Raw genomic sequence first — 20,677 nt, forward strand, 5'->3', positions numbered from 1 at the left:
GGGGAGAACATACAAACTCCACACAGGAAGGACCAGCCAGGAAACAATCCCACAACCTTCTTGCTGCAAGGCAACAGTGCTAACCGCTAATCCACCATGCCGCCCTACGCTGAAGCAGAGTGACCGTTATCTCTTCCCACCGCAAAGTGCCCCTCTGATTGAAAATGAATGTCGTCGATTTGACTCTGTTGATTGTAATTTGACCGGAGGGTTAATCTGTACACTGTCTCAGTCCCCCAAGCTATAAAAGGGTACCAGCCTCAGATGGAGGAGGAACATCCCTCAGACTGGGGTGCCATCCAGGGGGAGACATAGACTTTCATCCATTTGATGCTATGAACACCGTCACCAAGGGGTCTCAGGGCCTATATAGGCTGCAGCACACCGGTGCTGGTTTTGCTTATCTTTTGTTCACCACTGGGTGGCAGCACCATAAACAGTAGCAAAAACAGCTTGGGACTCCAACGAGGGCGGTCGCATCTCCTCCACTCTCCCTTATCTCTCTGCCTTTAACCTTCAAGTCCCTACTTCACCATACTGTGAATTCCTCAAAACTATATTGGATTCTGGATCTATTGGACTACTACTGGATTAATCATGGAACTGATCAGCTGGTCTCTGAATGCTATTGATACCATTTTTTTCTACAAGAAGGTCAGGATCAGGGGATCCTACCTGCCCAGATGGAACGTATCCTGCAGGCTATATCCTTGACTCTTGGGGGTCTTGGCATGTTGCATGCTTGGCGCCTTTCTCCGTTGAGGACGTCGAGGATTTATTCATTTTTGGTCTCATGGCAGCAGGGCTGGTACTTTTTGGCTTATGTGCTGCCCTGATCTACCGGAAAATTGGCAAGACGGCGGCATCAAGAACTGTCATGATTAACGAGGTTGGCAAGGCAGTGCATTCTCAGACTGCACTGACTCTTGAACTCAGACGCAAATTGGATGACACCTTGGATCTGATGCATGCCTTGCAGTTGAAGCTGAAGGTTTCGGAGGCCGGTGAATATTCTTAATTCATAATTGGGATTTGGCTGTTCAAGTAGAACTGTTAAAAGTGTTTTCACTGCTCAGCTACAACACTCCAGGCTTATTTAACCTCAAGGACAAATTGCCCACTGTTTACCTCCAGAGGAATTTATTCAGGCCTTGGTGAGATTATTCAGCTCCATTCTTATCTCAACCCACAAAGACAATAAACTGACTTACACATGGACTGAAGCATGCTCCAGTTTTCCCCTTTCACCTTCCTTCCTGCCCCCCCTGCGGCAGGCCCCCGTTCTTCCCAAACTGGCAGGCGGCACGACTCCAGTTGCGACGGCTACCACACACTCACATCGCCTCAATTTGGAAAACGGACTGTTTCAAGTTTAGTGCACATAAACAATGTCAAATGTATATGTGTTGTCTTAATTCTGATGTGTGCCATTATTATGGTAAACAAGTAATAATTGTGGATTAATTGCTGCTTGTCTGTGGAATGTGTGGCATTCTTGTTGTAATGACAATGATAATAAAGCTATCATCCATCCATCCAAAAAGAGCAACACATAAGAAGCTCAAAAGAATAAGCCAGCTCTTGTTAGCATAGCAGAAATAGCATAGCATAGCATGGCATAAGTTTCCTCTTCTGAACCAGAATAACCTTTTTAACAAATTCTGAGCTGAACCTAGAATTCATACATTTACATTTACTCGTTACCGATATCGGACATGTTGATTTTGTGTTTACCTCACAAAGTTCAAAGCTGGTGGGTTCCTGCCTCTTCCGCAGTGAGCTCCTCCACTTGAGTGGCTGGAGCTGTTTATACCGAGCGCTTCTGATTGGTTCACACAGATGCAACCTATTTACAGCACTGGCTGCTTCCCTCAACCTCCTCCGGAAGAACAGTTTTATTTGCTACTGTGCTCATTTTTATGCATGTTTATTTTTTGCTGCATAAAATAATAAAATATAATAATAAAAATATCACAATCAAAAATGTGCAGATTTCTCTGTGTTTTACAAGAATTTGAAGATGCAATTGCAGCAGCGAAATAAGATTATCTGAACTGATTTAAAATGTTAAAATCAACTTTGTCACTGATTGTTGAACATTGTTCTCAAGAATCTGCTGATATTGACTGGAATCCATATGACCCTCAACTTTAACAAGATTTCCAGTACCTGCACTGGCCACACAGCCCCACAGCATGATGAAACCACCTCCAAATTTTACTATAGGTAGCAAGCGTTTTACTTGGAATACTGTGCTCTTTTTCAGCCATGCATACTGCCCCTTGTTAAATAACTCAATTTTAGTTTCATCAGTCCACAGCACCTTATTCCAAAATTAAGCTGGCTTGTCCAAATGTGCTTTAGCATGCCTCAAGCGGCTTTGTTTGTGGAGTATACGCAGAAAAGGCTTCTCTGTATTACAGCATCATACAGCATCTCCTTGTGCAAAGTGTGCTGTATAGTTGAACGATCCACAGAGACACTATCTGCAGCAAGATCATGTTGTAGGTCTTTGGAGCAGGTCTGTGAGTTGACTATGACTGTTCTCACCATCCTTCGCTTCAGCTTATCTGAGATTTTTCTTGGCCTGCCACTTCGGGCCTTAACTAGTACTGTGTCTGTGGTCTTCCATTTCCTCACTATGTTCCTCACAGTGGAAACTGACAGCTGAAATCTCTGAGATAGCTTACTGTATCCTGCCCCTAAACCATGATGTTGAACATTCTTTGTTTTCAGCTCATTTGAGAGTTGTTTAGAGGCTCCCATGTTGCCACTCATTAAAAGAGATGCAAAGAGGAGAAACATTTGTGTAAGGAGTTCAAGGGTCAATGAGCTTACCAAACCAATTTTGTGTTCCAATAAGTAGTGCTAAATGTAAATATATATAAAATGACAAGGGTGCCCAAATTTATGCACATGCCTATTTTTGTTTAAATAATTATTGCACACTTTCTGTAAATACTAAAAACTTCATTTCAGTTCTCAAATAACAGTGTGTTTGCCTGCTATATGATATATTTAACTGAAATTTCTGATCCAGACAACCAATGATTTATAAAGGAAAATCATGAAAGTTATCAGGAGTGCCAAAATTTTCCATACAACTATAAATCTGCTACAAGTATTTTCCCATCAGACACAAATTAATTTGAGATAGTCATCAGACCAAACATAATCAGTAATCCAGTGGATTCAGAGATAATGTCCTGCAATTCTTCTTCCTCAAACACAAGTAATCAGCGAAAAAGGAATAAAGTTTAATAACCCTCATTGGGATTAACTGAGTACTTTTGCCCGCTAATATTGTCTGAAGCCTATTTCTTGGTGTTGTTGGATGCATAATGAATTATATCTAGTGACCCTCTTGGCACTCTACATGTATATTTCTGTGATCTTTTTATTATTATTAATATTAATATCATTGTTATGATTATTATTATTATTATTCTTATTATTAAAGCAAGTTGGGCGTAAGGGCAAGGGACACAACTGTAAGTTGATTTTTGGCTGTCAGACCAACTTATTTTCACCAAAAATTAACTTTTCAAATTAATAAACAGCTAGTGGGCAATGTGAGCATTTCAGGGCTTCTGTTGCATTCCCTACTTGAAACCCAAAATTTTAAAAAAGAAATGCATGATTTTTTTTTGGGGGGGGGGGGGGGCAAGCAGAGCTTTGACCTCGCAGTACTAACGTATAAAAATTTAGATTTTGAGAGTTTTAAGGTTCTTGAGTTGTAGGATGTGGAATGTTTTGCAGTACAGACAGATGGAAGGACAGAAATTCTCTTGACAAGCACAACTTACATTTGTGAATAAGGTTTGACATTTAACAACAAACCAAAAATAAATTTTACTATTAAAGTCTATTACATTGTATTTTGTACAAAACAAACACTTTAAATCTAAAGGTACATTCCAGTATAATAAAAAGAAATCTCTGCAGTCTCCTTGCAGTGTTTTATGAATGTGCAGGCAGTAAATATAATTTTAAAAAATTTTGTTTCTTTTTGCATAACGCACTTCAAAGGAAAGACACCTTTTCTGACAGAATATGCACGCAAGGTGCTTTGGAAAATTAAAGTGAAAACAGCTGTTTTGTCCACCTTCGGCACTGTCTGGGGGCATTTACTGAATGTGTAATTTAAATGTCTGTGGATTTTAAAGATCAATCAATCAATCAATCAATTTTATTTATATAGCGCCAAATCACAACAAACAGTTGCCCCAAGGCGCTTTATATTGTAAGGCAAGGCCATACAATAATTACGTAAAAACCCCAACGGTCAAAACGACCCCTTGTGAGCAAGCACTTGGCGACAGTGGGAAGGAAAAACTCCCTTTTAACAGGAAGAAACCTCCAGCAGAACCAGGCTCAGGGAGGGGCAGTCTTCTGCTGGGACTGGTTGGAGCTGAGGGAGAGAACCAGGAAAAAGACATGCTGTGGAGGGGAGCAGAGATCAATCACTAATGATTAAATGCAGAGTGGTGCATACAGAGCAAAAAGAGAAAGAAACACTCAGTGCATCATGGGAACCCCCCAGCAGTCTAACTCTGCCTCCCATTCTACTCTTACAAACCCTAGGAACTACAAGTAAGCCTGCAGTCTGAGAGCGAAGCGCTCTATTGGGGTGATATGGTACTATGAGGTCCCTAAGATAAGATGGGACCTGATTATTCAAAACCTTATAAGTAAGAAGAATAATTTTAAATTCTATTCTAAAATTAACAGGAAGCCAATGAAGAGAGGCCAATATGGGTGAGATATGCTCTCTCCTTCTAGTCCCCGCCAGTACTCTAGCTGCAGCATTTTGAATTAACTGAAGGCTTTTCAGGGAACTTTTAGGACAACCTGATAATAATGAATTACAATAGTCCAGCCTAGAGGAAATAAATGCGTGAATTAGTTTTTCAGCATCACTCTGAGACAAGACCTTTCTCATAATTAGAGATATTGCGTAAATGAAAAAAAGCAGTCCTACATATTTGTTTAATATGTGCTTTGAATGACATATCCTGATCAAAAATGACTCCAAGATTTCTCACAGTATTACTAGAGGTCAGGGTAATGCCATCCAGAGTAAGGATCTGGTTAGACACCATGTTTCTAAGATTTGTGGGGCCAAGTACAATAACGTCAGTTTTATCTGAGTTTAAAAGCAGGAAATTAGAGGTCATCCATGTCTTTATGTCTGTAAGAAAATCCTGCAGTTTAGCTAATTGGTGTGTGTCCTCTGGCTTCATGGATAGATAAAGCTGGGTATCATCTGCGTAACAATGAAAATTTAAGCAATGCCGTCTAATAATACTGCCTAAGAGAAGCATGTATAAAGTGAATAAAATTGGTCCTAGCACAGAACCTTGTGGAACTCCATAATTAACCTTAGTCTGTGAAGAAGATTCCCCATTTACATGAACAAATTGTACTCTATTAGATAAATATGATTCAAACCACCGCAGCGCAGTGCCTTTAATACCTACGGCATGCTCTAATCTCTGTAATAAAATTTTATGGTCAACAGTATCAAAAGCAGCAATGAGGTCTAACAGAACAAGCACAGAGATGAGTCCACTGTCTGAGGCCATAAGAAGATCATTTGTAACCTTCACTAATGCTGTTTCTGTACTATGATGAATTCTAAAACCTGACTGAAACTCTTCAAATAGACCATTCCTCTGCAGATGATCAGTTAGCTGTTTTACAACTACCCTTTCAAGAATTTTTGAGAGAAAAGGAAGGTTGGAGATTGGCCTATAATTAGCTAAGATAGCTGGGTCAAGTGATGGCTTTTTAAGTAATGGTTTAATTACTGCCACCTTAAAAGCCTGTGGTACATAGCCAACTAATAAAGATAGATTGATCATATTTAAGATCGAAGCATTAAATAAGTGCTGAAAAGAAACCTGGGGTTGTTCTTATTTTCTTCAATTAGTGATGAGTAGTAAGATGTCCTAGCTTTACGGAGGGCTTTTTTATAGAGCGACAGACTCTTTTTCCAGGCTAAGTGAAGATCTTCTAAATTAGTGAGACGCCATTTCCTCTCCAACTTACGGGTTATCTGCTTTAAGCTGCGAGTTTGTGAGTTATACCACGGAGTCAGGCACTTCTGATTTAAAGCTCTCTTTTTCAGAGGAGCTACAGCATCCAAAGTTGTCTTCAATGAGGATGTAAAACTATTGACGAGATACTCTATCTCACTTACAGAGTTTAGGTAGCTACTCTGCACTGTGTTGGTATATGGCATTAGAGAACATAAAGAAGGAATCATATCCTTAAACCTAGTTACAGCGCTTTCTGAAAGACTTCTAGTGTAATGAAACTTATTCCCCACTGCTGGGTAGTCCATCAGAGTAAAGGTAAATGTTATTAAGAAATGATCAGACAGAAGGGAGTTTTCAGGGAATACTGTTAAGTGTTCAATTTCCATACCATAAGTCAGAACAAGATCTAAGATATGATTAAAGTGGTGGGTGGACTCATTTACATTTTGAGCAAAGCCAACTGAGTCTAATAATAGATTAAATGCAGTGTTGAGGCTGTCATTCTCAGCATCTGTGTGGATGTTAAAATCGCCCACTATAATTATCTTATCTGAGATAAGTCAGACAAAAGGTCTGAAAATTCACAGAGAAATTCACAGTAACGACCAGGATGACGATAGATAACAACAAATAAAACTGGTTTTTGGGACTTCCAATTTGGATGGACAAGACTAAGAGTCAAGCTTTCAAATGAATTAAAGCTCTGTCTGGGTTTTTGATTAATTAATAAGCTGGAATGGAAGATTGCTGCTAATGCTCCGCCTCGGCCCGTGCTACGAGCGTTCTGGCAGTTAGTGTGACTCGGGGGTGTTGACTCATTTAAACTAACATATTCATCCTGCTGTAACCAGGTTTCTGTAAGGCAGAATAAATCAATATGTTGATCAATTATTATATCATTTACTAACAGGGACTTAGAAGAGAGAGACCTAATGTTTAATAGACCACATTTAACTGTTTTAGTCTGTGGTGCAGTTGAAGGTGCTATATTATTTTTTCTTTTTGAATTTCTATGCTTAAATAGATTTTTACTGGTTATTGGTGGTCTGGGAGCAGGCACCGTCTCTACGGGGATGGGGTTATGAGGGGATGGCAGGGGGAGAGAAGCTGCAGAGAGGTGTGTAAGACTACAACTCTGCTTCCTGGTCCCAACCCTGGATAGTCACGGTTTGGAGGATTTAAGAAAATTGGCCAGATTTCTAGAAATGAGAGCTGCTCCATCCAAAGTGGGATGGATGCCGTCTCTCCTAACAAGACCAGGTTTTCCCCAGAAGCTTTGCCAATTATCTATGAAGCCCACCTCATTTTTTGGACACCACTCAGACAGCCAGCAATTCAAGGAGAACACGCGGCTAAACATGTCACTCCCGGTCCGATTGGGGAGGGGCCCAGAGAAAACTACAGAGTCCGACATTGTTTTTGCAAAGTTACACACCGATTCAATGTTAATTTTAGTGACCTCCAATTGGCGTAACCGGGTGTCATTACTGCCGACGTGAATTACAATCTTACCAAATTTACGCGTAGCCTTAGCCAGCAGTTTTAAATTTACTTCAATGTTGCCTGCTCTGGCCCCCGGAAGACAACTGACTATGGTTGCTGGTGTCGCTAACTTCACATTTCTTAAAACAGAGTCGCCAATAACCAGAGTTTGATCCTCGGCGGGTGTGTCGCCGAGTGGGGAAAAACGGTTAGAAATGTGAACGGGTTGGCGGTGTACACGGGGCTTCTGTTTAGGGCTACGCTTCCTCCTCACAGTCACCCAGTCGGCCTGCTTTCCCGGCTGCTCGGGATCTGCCAGAGGGAAACTAACTAAGATCTTGGAAATACATTTTTTCAATGAAGTAGTGATGGAAAAACCTCATTAAAAATCTGGTGGGTGTTTTTTTCTGCAGCCACTAGATGGCAGTGTTCACTCAAAACGGGGTTAACTATCACAGAATGGCCACAGTGTGCCACAATTTTGACATGTAAAACTGTGGTGGGATATGGAACTGTAAGCAATGCTTGAAAGACAACCATTGTGACAGAATATGTCATGCTGAGCAATGTGACGGGCCAAAACATAAAGATTCTATAAAGTTATAGTTTGAACTATTGAAGACTGAGTTACAAGTTGAAGTTCCTCCAATGTTGATAGAATGTGATGCAAATTGTTGGTTGAGTAAACTGGGTTCTAAAAAGGAACAGTTTGCACCAGCTGACCTTGTTTGACCTTTACTGTGGAGACCAGGCATTCAAACATTCCATTTATAGTAGTCGCTGAAAAAAATTGAGTACATATAAGCTGTTTTTTCTAAACTCTGCATTTTGGCTGATGCGTGCACTTTACTGGGTACCCTTCTTGCTTTAAGCCAATGAATTATCATTTTATTCTGTCTTATTAACAACTAGAAGGGCGGCACCAATCACAGAATATCAATAAAAGTGAAAATTTTAACTTCTCACAATCCTGCTGTGCAGAAGAGCTGACCTGCATGTTTAGTGACCCGCTGTGGCCAAACAAAGAACTCTGCTGAAAATGACTTCAAGTCCCCACTGTCGCCAACATCAGCTGCATTCATCAGTGGTGGACGTAATGGAGAATGTTGCTAGGAAACTGTGTGGTGACACCCCGCGGGCAAATGTGATACAGCTGAACTAAATACCTGATGCTCAGTCATGTGAGCAGACTACATGTTAATGTCACAGCTCATCATCCTGCTCTGCAGATCTCACACACACACAAAAGATGCAGCAGATAACAGAATATTTACAGAGGAATCTTTCAAATGGTGAGACAAGCATCAAATTCAGAACACAGACTAAAATACTCCTTAGCCATTATGCTTTTAGAAAAAGCAGACTGGCCACTTGAATTTTCAACAGGCAGCCAGGTAGGGGTCAAGTGAGGAATTACACAGGGGTCAAAATTTAAAAATACTCCAATCATATTAAAAAGTACACCACATTATTTGTCTGATCATAAAGATTCCAATAAGGTATAGTTTGGACTGTCTGTGACTGAATGTTATGGAGTAAAAACAGGAAAAATTTTGATGCTGGATAAATCACAACATAGGGCCCCCGATGCTCAAATGCACTGGCAAGAACCCTGCTTTCTATATAATGTAATCAGATTACTTTCCACATTGGCAAAAGGAATTTATTTCTGTACGTGCTGTAAAACATAACTACATGAGTTGAATTCCTTTCCCTGAATATATAACAGATAAATATCACTAAATCATAAGTTCCTCTGGAGTGAATGTTGGCATGATCTCTGTGAGTTGCAGTTCCTCTTCTGGAACTAAAACTGGTCTTCTTTGCCTCGTGTCATTTAAAGGATGCAGAAGTGGATCTGAATTCACTTCCTAAAAATGGTTTGTCAAGAAAATAATTGTATAATTTGTGTAGCTCCTACATCAATGTCACAAAAGCAATGACTTGAATCTTTATGGCACTTGGCGACTGAAGCATGCAGACTGAATGCGAAGCGACGAGCAATGGAATGTTGGCATCCCCTGACCTGTGTGCATCAAAGTTGTGCAAGTGTCAGGGAGCCTTATGTCAGCCACTGAGTGGGAGACATTCCAAGCCTGCAGACCCACGCCATGCTGAGCATCTTACACGCCGTCTGAAGAAACTGTAAGCGGGTTTACGCAAAATTGATGTGAAATATTCAGAATGTCGACAATTGGGAATTGTGAAATAACAGCACCTCTGTTGAGAGAGGTTATGTGACAACTGCACAGTTACAATAAGAGTACCGTAAATGCAGGATACATTGTGCAGCTTAAAACAGAAGTGATCCATCAAAATCTAAGTATAGGTCTGGATCCATATAGAGCGATATCTGGGTCTGGACCTGGGCCGCAGTCTGCCTGTTGGCAATGGCAGATCTAAAGCATGTATTAATCAGCAAAAAAATCTGTAATTGTTTAATATGAATGCCTTCAAAATGAAGTCACAGCAGAACTGATATGGATCAGCATACTGATTTGGCACAAGTTTTACACTGGATGCCCTTCCTAACACAGCTCCACATTACGTGGAGAATGGGCAGTGGGCAAAGAAGCGCACTAACCACCTGGCCACCATACCTATCATTGTTGATATTTTGCCGGTTTTATGTCCGAACCCCTGCCTGGCAGTGCCAGTGTAACCATGTCTGCCGCAGCCGGATGGTGCTGATGTCCCACCCACACTGAACCTGTTGGATTCCACAGGTGTGTGCTGGAGACTCATTTTAGGATCTGAAGTGGTTCTGTTGTATGAGTGCAAACAAAAACTGCCCCCCGTTTAGCATCATGTCTTTTATTATCTGTAAGTGTGAACAGCTGGGGAGTGGCTGAACATCGCTCTCTGAATCCAACTGAGGAACAGATAACTGTTGGTATTTAAAATTTTAAGGATTCTGAACAGTTGTGGGATGAACTCATGACTGTCTCACACGTAGGCTAACCAGCTGGAAACGTCAATGGAAATGTGAACTCGGGAACCTGTATTGCCGGATGATGGGACACTCTGGAGAGGGCTTGGAGTGAACTGTGGGAGATCTGCTGCATCATGAACTGAGCTCACATCAATACAATCGCTGACTTACTGCGGCAATCTGTTTCACTGGGACTCTGATCTACATTTCACTTATTGTGGTTTTTTGAGTATGGTCACCCAACTTAGTCTTTTCTGCTTGATGTTTCTTCCTACCATCACACAACATTGAGGGAATTTTTCCTTACCACTGTCGTCAATGGGCTGATTCATGGGGTGGGTAAAGTCTAGACCTTACTTTTGTATAGGGCCTTGGCAGGACTGTATCAATGAACTGAAGTAAGTTGAATGAAGTTTAAAATATCCCACCCAAAGTCTTCAAATGTATGTGAAACTGCAGAAAATGCCATGGGATAGACGTGCGGCCTGTCCAGGGTGTGCCCTGCCTCTCACACTCTGGGATAGGCTTCAGCCACACACACCCCTGTCAACCTTGATTAGAGTAAGCAGGTATAGAAAATGACTGAATGAATTGCAGAAAATTGCGTCATTATAGTAAATGGACTGTTTTTATATAGTGCTTTACAATGATGGTACCATTCAACCATACACACACACACACACACACACACACACACACACACACACACACACACACACACACACACACACACACACACACACACACACACACACACCAATGTCAGGGTGCTGCCATGCAACATGCTCACTACACACCACGAACAACTTGGGGATTAAGGACCTTGCCCAAGGGCCCTTAGTAATTTTCAGGCCTGACAGGGGTTTGAACCAAGAATCCTCTGGTCTCAAGCCCACCGCTAATCCACAAGACCATCACTGCATTATTTCCTTTTTTCTGGGGAATTCACATTCAGACTGTTTTGTTCACTAACACAATATTTTTCCACAGCTGTTGCGAACAGGAAGTGGTGCTACATGAAGGTTGGATACCAAGAACACCAAATGTTAAGTTATCTGTAAGCAGGTTGATGTGTGTTTGGCCAAACAAAATGTACAGATGACACGCGATAAACATGAAATCACTAAACAAATATTACTAACAAACAAAATGCTTCATGGCAACATTTCATAGGTGTTTTCCTGACCAAATGGCACACTTGGTGCTAATTTCGTGATATTGATTAAGATATCGTCCCACAACTCTCTCAATTATCTTGAAAGAGAAATTGGTTTCCACAGTTGTTTTGTAATTATCTCCGTGGATAGCTGTGGGTTCATGAAAAAAAAACAACTAATCAGAAATATGTGTTTATGCAAATATGCATTTTAAATACTGCATCCAGTGGGGCTGTTAGTTTGTAGGGATAAAAGAGTCTTACTCTCAAGAAAGTTGAGCTGACAAGTGGGGGAACTGAGGCTCATGAAGTTGAAGCCACGTGTGGGCTGGCAGTGGCCTCTTTTGGCTGACAGCTGTCCGGGGTTCAAACGCTGCAGCATGCTACTCTTCCCGGCCCCATCCAGACCAAGGACTAGGACCTGACGCTTCCTGCATTCCTCTTCCTCCTCCTGTTGGCAAAGAGAGATATCAAGAACTGGCAGCATTTTGTATAGAATTTAACTGGGGGAAAAAAAACTACAATGTTTGAAATTTGGAGTACCACAGGGTTCTCCCCTTGGTCCTCTGCTGGCTTCCCTTTGCAAAATTTTCAGAATTATTAGGCGAGGAAAATGTCCTTGTTTATCTTGCACAACTCAGAATTAAAAACTAACTGTACCTGAGGGAGATTGTTATGATATAGCTAGAACAGTCAAATGTACAATACAGAAAGTGGGGTCTGGTGACTAGTGATGGTCTAGTGGTTAAAGTGTTGGGCTTGAGACCAGAGGATCCTCGGTTCAAATCCCAGCCTGACCGGAAAAATCACTAAGGGCCCTTGGGTAAGGTCCTTAATCCCTAGTTGCTCCTGGTGTGTAGTGAGTACCTTGTATGGCAGCACCCTGACATCGGGATGAACGTGAGGCATTGATGTTAAAGCGCTTTGAGCGTCTGATGCAGATGGAAAAGCGCTATATAAATGCAGTCCATTTACTATTTAGATTTTAATTGTAAGAGGTGTGTGTGTGTGTATGTATACACACACACACACACACACACACACACACACACACACACACTGTCAATCCCGTAAGATCGTGGGTTCCACACCAGAGGTCACCCATCAAGTTGTCCTCTCCAGGGCGCAGGCCTGGGCGATAATATGGAGATTCTGGGATGCCCAGTCCTCAGAATCCCCCTCCCGGTGTTGCTGGCCGTGTCCAATAGAAAGGACAAGCTGATACACTTGGCATGAGCACTGCTACAGTTGTTACCAGAAGGTGACTCAATGTGTTGACCAACCACCTTCAGGACTCAGAATTTCCTGTCAGGGTTTACTCCCTTAGCTTTTATCACGCCTGTGACACCACAATGCAGTGGTACTATTTGCCCATAGCTGGTGGTTTGGTTTGTGTGCATTAGGGGGTTGAGCCAGATGCTGACGGGCCTGCAAACCGCACTTTGAGATAAGCCCTAGGGGGCAAAACTCATCCTTGCAGTTCAGTCAGTGTCTGAGAGGTCACTGTTCCCGCGCATTATTGATATATATATATATACGAGGGCTGTCAATAAAGTTACGGTCCTTTTTATTTTTTTCAAAAACTATATGGATTTCATTCATATGTTTTTACGTCAGACATGCTTGAACCCTCGTGCGCATGCGTGAGTTTTTCCACGCCTGTCGGTGACGTCATTCGCCTGTGAGCACTCCTTGTGGGAGGAGTCATCCAGCCCCTCGTCGGAATTCCTTTGTCTGAGAAGTTGCTGAGAGACTGGCGCGTTGTTTGATCAAAATTTTTTCTAAACCTGTGAGACACATCGAAGTGGACACGGTTCGAAAAATTAAGCTGGTTTTCAGTGAAAATTTTAACGGCTGATGAGAGATTTTGAGGTGATTCTGTCGCTTTAAGGACTTTTCACGGTGCGAGACGTCGCTCAGCGCTCTCAGGCGGCGTCATCAGCCTGTTTCAAGCTGAAAACCTCCACATTTCAGGCTCTATTGATCCAGGACGTCGTGAGAGAACAGAGAAGTTTCAGAAGAAGTCGGTTTCAGCATTTTATCCGGATATTCCACTGTTAAAGGAGATTTTTTTAATGAAAGACGTGCGGACGGATCCGCGCGTCGGGACGCAGCCGCCGCGACGCTCCGCCACAGGAAAAACACCTCTGTTGAAAGCCTTAAGGACAAGTTGGAACATGTCCTGCCTTTTAAACAATTTCTCATATACTCACTCCACTGAAAGCCATCAAAAGCCGCCTGGATTTTACAAATGGTTATCAACACGGAGGTGTTTTTCCTGTGCCGCCGCACCGCGTCGGCTGCGTACCGACGCGCGGATCCGTCCGCACGTCTTTCATTAAAAAAAATCTCCTTTAACAGTGGAATATCCGGATAAAATGCTGAAACCGACTTCTTCTGAAACTTCTCTGTTCTCTCACAACGTCCTGGATCAATAGAAACCTGAAATGTGGAGGTTTTCAGCTTGAACAGGCTGATGACGCTGCCTGAGAGCGCTGAGCGACGTCTCGCACCGTGAAAAGTCCTTAAAGCGACAGAATCACCTCAAAATCTCTCATCAGCTGTTAAAATTTTCACTGAAAACCAGCTTAATTTTTCGAACCGTGTCCACTTCGATGTGTCTCACAGGCTTAGAAAAAATTTTGATCAAACAACGCGCCAGTCTCTCAGCAACTTCTCAGACAAAGGAATTCCGACGAGGGGCTGGACGACTCCTCCCACAAGGAGTGCTCACAGGCGAATGACGTCACCGACAGGCGTGGAAAAACACGCATGCGCACGAGGGTTCAAGCATGTCTGACGTAAAAACATATGAATGAAATCCATATAGTTTTTGAAAAAAATAAAAAGGACCGTTACTTTACTGACAGCCCTCGTATATATATATAGGCTTTATGTTTGCCACTCTCTGCAGCACTATCGGACAGTGTCGACTTTGTACATGTAAGACATTTATGAACCCATCCAAACATTCCATACTCTTCCATACTTTATCTCAGATATTTACACAGAGATACAGATTCTTTCTTGTCATTGTAACGTGTACAATGAAAGGTAAGGGTGCAGCCTTTCAGTGCAAACAGAACCTGAGTGAACCACACGCAGACTTACAAGGACTAGGACTGGGGAAGAAAAGAAAAATAAATCTAAAATTGAACTGATGAAAGAGGTATGTCCAGAGCACAAATTAAAAAAAGAAAAAAAAATCATAATGTAGTAGCAAAAAAGAGATTGCATATATATATATATATAAATTAGAAGCACTCAGAGAGCGCAAACCTCCGCCAAGGCCATAGGGTCACTGACGTCACAAGGAATACCCTTAGGCAAAGAGACTTATTCCACGTTGTTTCATGCATCTACCATCATGTTTCAGATTCAGTGGTTAACCTCTGGGGTCCGAGGGCAGTTTTTGGACAGTTCACTTGCCTGGCATAAATGTTTTATTATTGCTGTTAACAGCTCTCCCTGCATCCCACAATCAAGTTTTATGTCTCTTTTTTCAGGACAACCTGTACTTTCAAAATATATATGCTATAGTTGTGTTGTATAAGTGTAATAAAGGTTTACAATCAGAAATAAGAAAGGAAAAAGTAAATGAGAAAATAATTTTCCACACACATTTATTCAAAACATACAGCAAACTATAATAAACTAGTAACACATCACTCCTAAAAACAATCTTTGGTGTGTCACGTGAGGTGAATCTTCCCTACGATTGGATTTTGGAAAACCATGTGACGGTGAACCAATTCCGATTGGACACTCACATTGCTCACTCATCACACAGCTTCTATGAGGAGTACAAAGATGGTGGACCGTAGCTCAAAAGTCTGTGGAGTTAACTTTCTATCTCATATCATTAAAAAGTTATTTATAATTTAGTAAAGCTTGGTCTCAGCTGTCGGTTAAACCCTTAGATCTTCAGCAAATGTATTTATAAAGAGAAACTGCATGAACTACATGTTTTTTTCTAATAAGTTTATTCAATGAGGAGAAACAAATGCTAAATTATTGTTGTGTCGTAACTTAATTTTTGTTCAGCCTTTGTGACCCGTCTTCATGAAGTTTGATGCAAAAATGTTGAAACTGGCCCTATCCTGCAATGATAAAGAATCCTTAAAAAAAATTACTGGATCCAGATCATGTTCCAGATCATTACCAAAATTTAACGACTTCAAAGTCAGGCCAAGATACACCCTTGGTAAAAACTTCACTGAAATCCGTTGAGGATTTTTTGAGTAATCCTGCTAACAAACCAACCAACAAACGGACCCGACCGAAAACATAACCTCCTTGGCGGAAGTAAATATGTACAAAACTGTGGATATTTCAACGGCATTTTATCAGCTTAACAAAAAAAAAAGTCTGACACTTTGTTCATCACACTCAGTTCGTTTGTCATCTATGGACCATTTTGTCAGTTGGACACTTTGCTGGTAAAACTGGTCCACACATAAAAAAAGCTTTCTCAAAACATTGTGTTTGATGACGTAACACAACACTGAGTGGCTCCATTGTACTGTCCTGTAGGAGGCAGTAATGAGTGTCAGCGCTCAATGTGTGTCTCTTTGTGTCTCACATCATCTGTCCATATGTATAACTGTGAGTCTTACTGACTGTCTCTGGGGCTGTCTGTCTGTCTGTCTCTCAGCAGATACACTCACCGGCCACTTTATTAGGTACACCTTGGTAGTATCGGGTCAGGGTTGGACATATATATGTCTTACCGTCTGTCTTACTGTCTGTGTCTCTGTGTTGTCCAATCTGTCTCTTGGGTGTCTTTAGAGTTGGGAAACCACATACGTTGCACCAGTACACTGAAAGTACACTTTGTCTTATTTGCCTCTTTTATTGATTGTACTGCAAACATTTTGTCTTGTGTGCAGTGCGTCAGACGGACAGACATCATTCCCACAAACAGGCTGAGACAGACAAAAAACAGTCTAAAACTGTTCCAGCCTGCTGCTGATTTGATCTGCCAAAAAAGAAAAAGATTAGAGACATGCAAATCAGCTGTAGTCATTCAGCTGCAGCTGTACTGCTTCAGTGAAAAAGCAGTGAAAAACAATTCTAACCTGAAGTCACGTTCCTCAGCAGTGACGCCTCTACTGAAGACGTTACTACCATCATCACCACCACGACCACCAATTTGTTCGCCTTCTACATCATCATCATCATCATCACAGTCCTTATGTGCACAATATACACACATCATCCTCTTCACTATGAGGATTCCCCTTCATCACACGTTGGTCTCAAACTGGCGCCCCGTGGGCTGGAAAAGAGTCACACATCATTCATTAAAAAACATGCTTATGTTTAATAATAAATAATTTTCTTCCTGAGGTGTCAATTTCACCCACGAAATGGGACAAGTAGCAAACAGCCTTAAATTTCCACAAATGCAACATTTTGGGGCGTAGGGGGGGGCTGAAGGGGTTGCAACTGCACTTGAGCCGTTGACTGAAGTTGAGATAAAATATGGGAAAGTTCTTGAATAAACAAACGCCGACTGACGAACACTGCTGTACGCAGAATTAGTTCCTCGGCTCAGACTGACATTACTGTCCTCAGAAGATTCCAGTGTTTAAAATAAAAGTTGCGCATTAAAAACAATGACTACAAATATCTTGGTATCTGGATCCCTAAACATTTTACCAAAATATGATTACAACTATGCTCCTGTTATTAAGTCAATCAAAGCAGGATGGATGGTCAATATTACTGATGGATTTCTCAAAGCATACTGAAATAATAAAAATTAATATTCTGCCACGGCTCCTTTATCTATTCCAGTCACTTCCTGTTGAAGTCCCAACTAAAAATGGAATAAGATCATCTCAGCATTTATATGGAACAGCAAAAAGCCCAGGATTACATATCAAACCCTACACTTACCTAAAAACAGGGGTGGATTCTCACTTCCTTGTTTAGAGGATTACTTTATTGATGCCCAATTCAGATTTCTGGTATGCTGGTGAAAACTAGACGACTTAGATAAATGGCAAGATTTGGAGTTAAAATTTAAAACTCCAACACAATCTATATTAGGTCACTCCAGGCTCCGGGATTTACATGTGGATGAATTTAACCAACGGACCAGAGAGACTCTTAAAATATGGTTAAAGATTTTTAAAATTTTACAGAGAGGCAAGCACCTGGATACCCCCAACCCCACCCAACCTTCACCTGAAGCTGGAGCCGCCCCTGTTCATGCCGATTTTTTTTTTTTTTTTTTGAGCGATATTCATTTGACAGTTGAATATGTGTGTGTGTGTGTGTGTGTGTGTTGGGGGGGGGGGGGGGGGTTCACATTAAATATTCTCTAACCCCAACAATTCTACATGTGTAGACCATAATTAGTGCCTGAAACGCCATATTTAGATTTCTATATGCGTCACAGGGGTCGCTAGCTGAACTCCTCCTGGTTGCTGAAGTGCCCCCCAGGCCCAGTCATTGTAAATACCATCATTGTCATCAATCTCACATTCCAGCAGTGGATCTGGCTTCCCAGATTGTCTTACAATACAGGAAAATGGCTATAGATGTTTATAGATGGGGGAACATGCCACTGGTCTCTCCCCATTGCAATTGGACTGTATTGGACTGGTGCTCCATGCTCAAAGCTGTTTACAGTGATGCCTCACATTCACAGAGATGCAAGACACTCAACTGTACATCAGGAACAGCTTAGGGATCAAGGATCTTGCCCAAGCGTCATTCGTGACGGGGATTTGAACCAAGGATCTTCTGGTCACAACCTCCCCATTCTAGTTGGGGTGACTGAGCCGTCAGCACGCCCAACCAAATCTGAAGCTCGACGCGCCCCTGGATTCACCTCTTCTCTGTACCTTCCACATTCTGAAGACATCATGCTCATCACCATCACGGTGTCACCACCGACACCCTCACGCACTCATTCCTGCGGGGACCATCGTCCCCGCTCAGCCTTCATGTGCCACACAGAAGTGTCATGGGAGAGGATCCTCACCCCGGTGAAGGTGCAGTACTCCGTGTGGGGAGACCAGACCCGCCTCCTGTAGAAGTAGTTGAGGGCGATGAAGAGCGCGGAGCCGAGCGCGGAGCCGAGCGCGGCGGTCAGGGCCACGGAGATGTGCTGGAGGAGAACCATGTGTGCGGCGAGCAGCGGCTTGGCTCCGGGACGGACGAATCACTCCTTCGTGACTGCCTGCCGTTTCCTTCCTCTCTGCACTAAACCGATTGCTCCGCTTGTTTTTGTTTCGATTCGCGCTCACAAGCTGGCGCGAAGCCACGAGGGCAAAATGCTGCGTTCATGCGCTCCTCGGAAATTACGCTTGTCTTCTTCGAGTCAGACAATAGTCAAGTGCCAGTCACAAAATGAATTCTTTATGGAGCTGGGGACAGACAGAGAAATATATATATATATATATATATATATAAAGATAAAAAATGAATTTCATCCATTTTTGGACATTAAAAAAACTCTATATATAGAGAGAGTTTTTTTAATGTCCAAAAATGGATGAAATTCATTTTTTATCTCAAAATTCTACACGCAATACCCCATAATGACAATGTGAAAAAGGTTTTGTTTTGTTTTTTTTAGCTTTTTGTAAATTGATTTAAAAAAATCACATGTACATAAGTATTCACAGCCTTTGCCATGAAGCTCAAAATTTTAATTGGAGTGCTTCACATTTTCAACATTTTTTAATGTCCAAAAATGGATGAAAATTTTTTTTCATCAAAATTCTACACACAGTAACCCATAATGACAATGTGAAAAAGTTTTTTTTTAGCTTTTTGTAAATTTATTAAAAATAAAATTAAAAAAAGAACTCACATGTACATAAGTATTCACAACCTTTGCCATGAAGCTGGTTCTGCTGGAGGTTTCTTCCTGTTAAAAGGGAGTTTTTCCTTCCCACTGTCGCCAAGTGCTTGCTCACAGGAGGTCGTTTTGACCGTTGGGGTTTTTCCGTAATTATTGTATGGCTTTGCCTTACAATATAAAGTGCCTTTGGGCAACTGTTTGTTGTGATTTGGCGCTATATAAATAAAATTGATTTGATTTGAAGCTCAAAATTGAGCTCACGTACATATTGTTTCCACTGATCATCCTTGAGATGTTTCAGCATTTTAATTGGAGGTGCTTTACATTTTCAACATTTTTTAATGTCCAAAAATGGAAGAAATTATTTTTTTTTCATCAAAATTCTACACGCAATACCCCATAATGACAATGTGCAAAAGTTGTTGTTTTTTTTTTTTTTAGCTTTTTGAAAATTTATTAAAAACAAAATAAAAAAGAAATCACATCTACGTAAGTATTCACAATCTTTGCCATGAAGCTCAAAATTGAGCTCAGGTGCATCCTGTTTCCACTGATCATCCTTGAGATGTTTCAACATTTTAATTGGAGTGCTTCACATTTTCAACATTTTTTAATGTCCAAAAATGGATGAAATTCTTTTTTTCATCAAAATTCAACACACAATACCCCATAATGACAATGTGAAAAAGGTTTTTTTTTTTTTTTAGCTTTTTGTAAATTTATTAAAAATAATAATTTGCACTGATCATCCTTGAGATGTTTCTATGGCTTAAATGGAGTCTACATGGGGTAAGTCCAGCTGATTGGACATGATTTGGAAAGACATACACCTATCTACATATAAGGTCACACAGTTGACAGTGCATGTCAGAGCACAAACCAAGCATGTCAGGATAAGTTGCATCATTTGACTGCTTTTGTACTATACAATTGCATTCGACATATCCGAATCTCTCTCTCTCTCTCTGTGTGTGTGTGTGTGTATATACACAGTGAGGAAAATAAGTATTTGAACACCCTGCAGTTGTACAAGTTCTCCCACTTAGCAATCATGGAGGAGTCTGAAATTTTCATCTTAGGTGCATGTCCACTCTGAGAGACATAATCTAAAAAATAAATAAATAATTCCGGAAATCACAATGTATGATTTTTTTTAAAATAATTTATTTGTATGTTACTGCTGCAAATAAGCATTTGATCCCCTACCAACCAGCAAGAATTCTGACTCGCACAGACCTGTTAGTTCT

General features: G+C 41.2%; 1 protein-coding gene across 1 annotated transcript in view; it reads right to left on the minus strand.

The window, feature by feature from the left end:
* arl10 (ADP-ribosylation factor-like 10) overlaps positions 1-18,826 on the minus strand; it is a 35,581-nt gene extending 16,755 nt beyond the window's left edge. Inside the window, exons 1-3 of the mRNA XM_034177854.1 lie at positions 18,804-18,826; positions 18,606-18,764; positions 11,876-12,059 (exon numbers count right to left, since the gene is read on the minus strand). Of these exons, the coding sequence (XP_034033745.1) occupies positions 11,876-12,059; positions 18,606-18,746 (325 nt within the window). The 5' untranslated portion in view covers positions 18,747-18,764; positions 18,804-18,826. The remainder of the gene's footprint in view (positions 1-11,875; positions 12,060-18,605; positions 18,765-18,803) is intronic.
* Between the last annotated feature and the right edge of the window lie 1,851 nt (positions 18,827-20,677).

The sequence above is a fragment of the Thalassophryne amazonica genome, chromosome 9, assembly GCF_902500255.1.
Source record: "Thalassophryne amazonica chromosome 9, fThaAma1.1, whole genome shotgun sequence".
NCBI lineage: Eukaryota > Metazoa > Chordata > Actinopteri > Batrachoidiformes > Batrachoididae > Thalassophryne > Thalassophryne amazonica.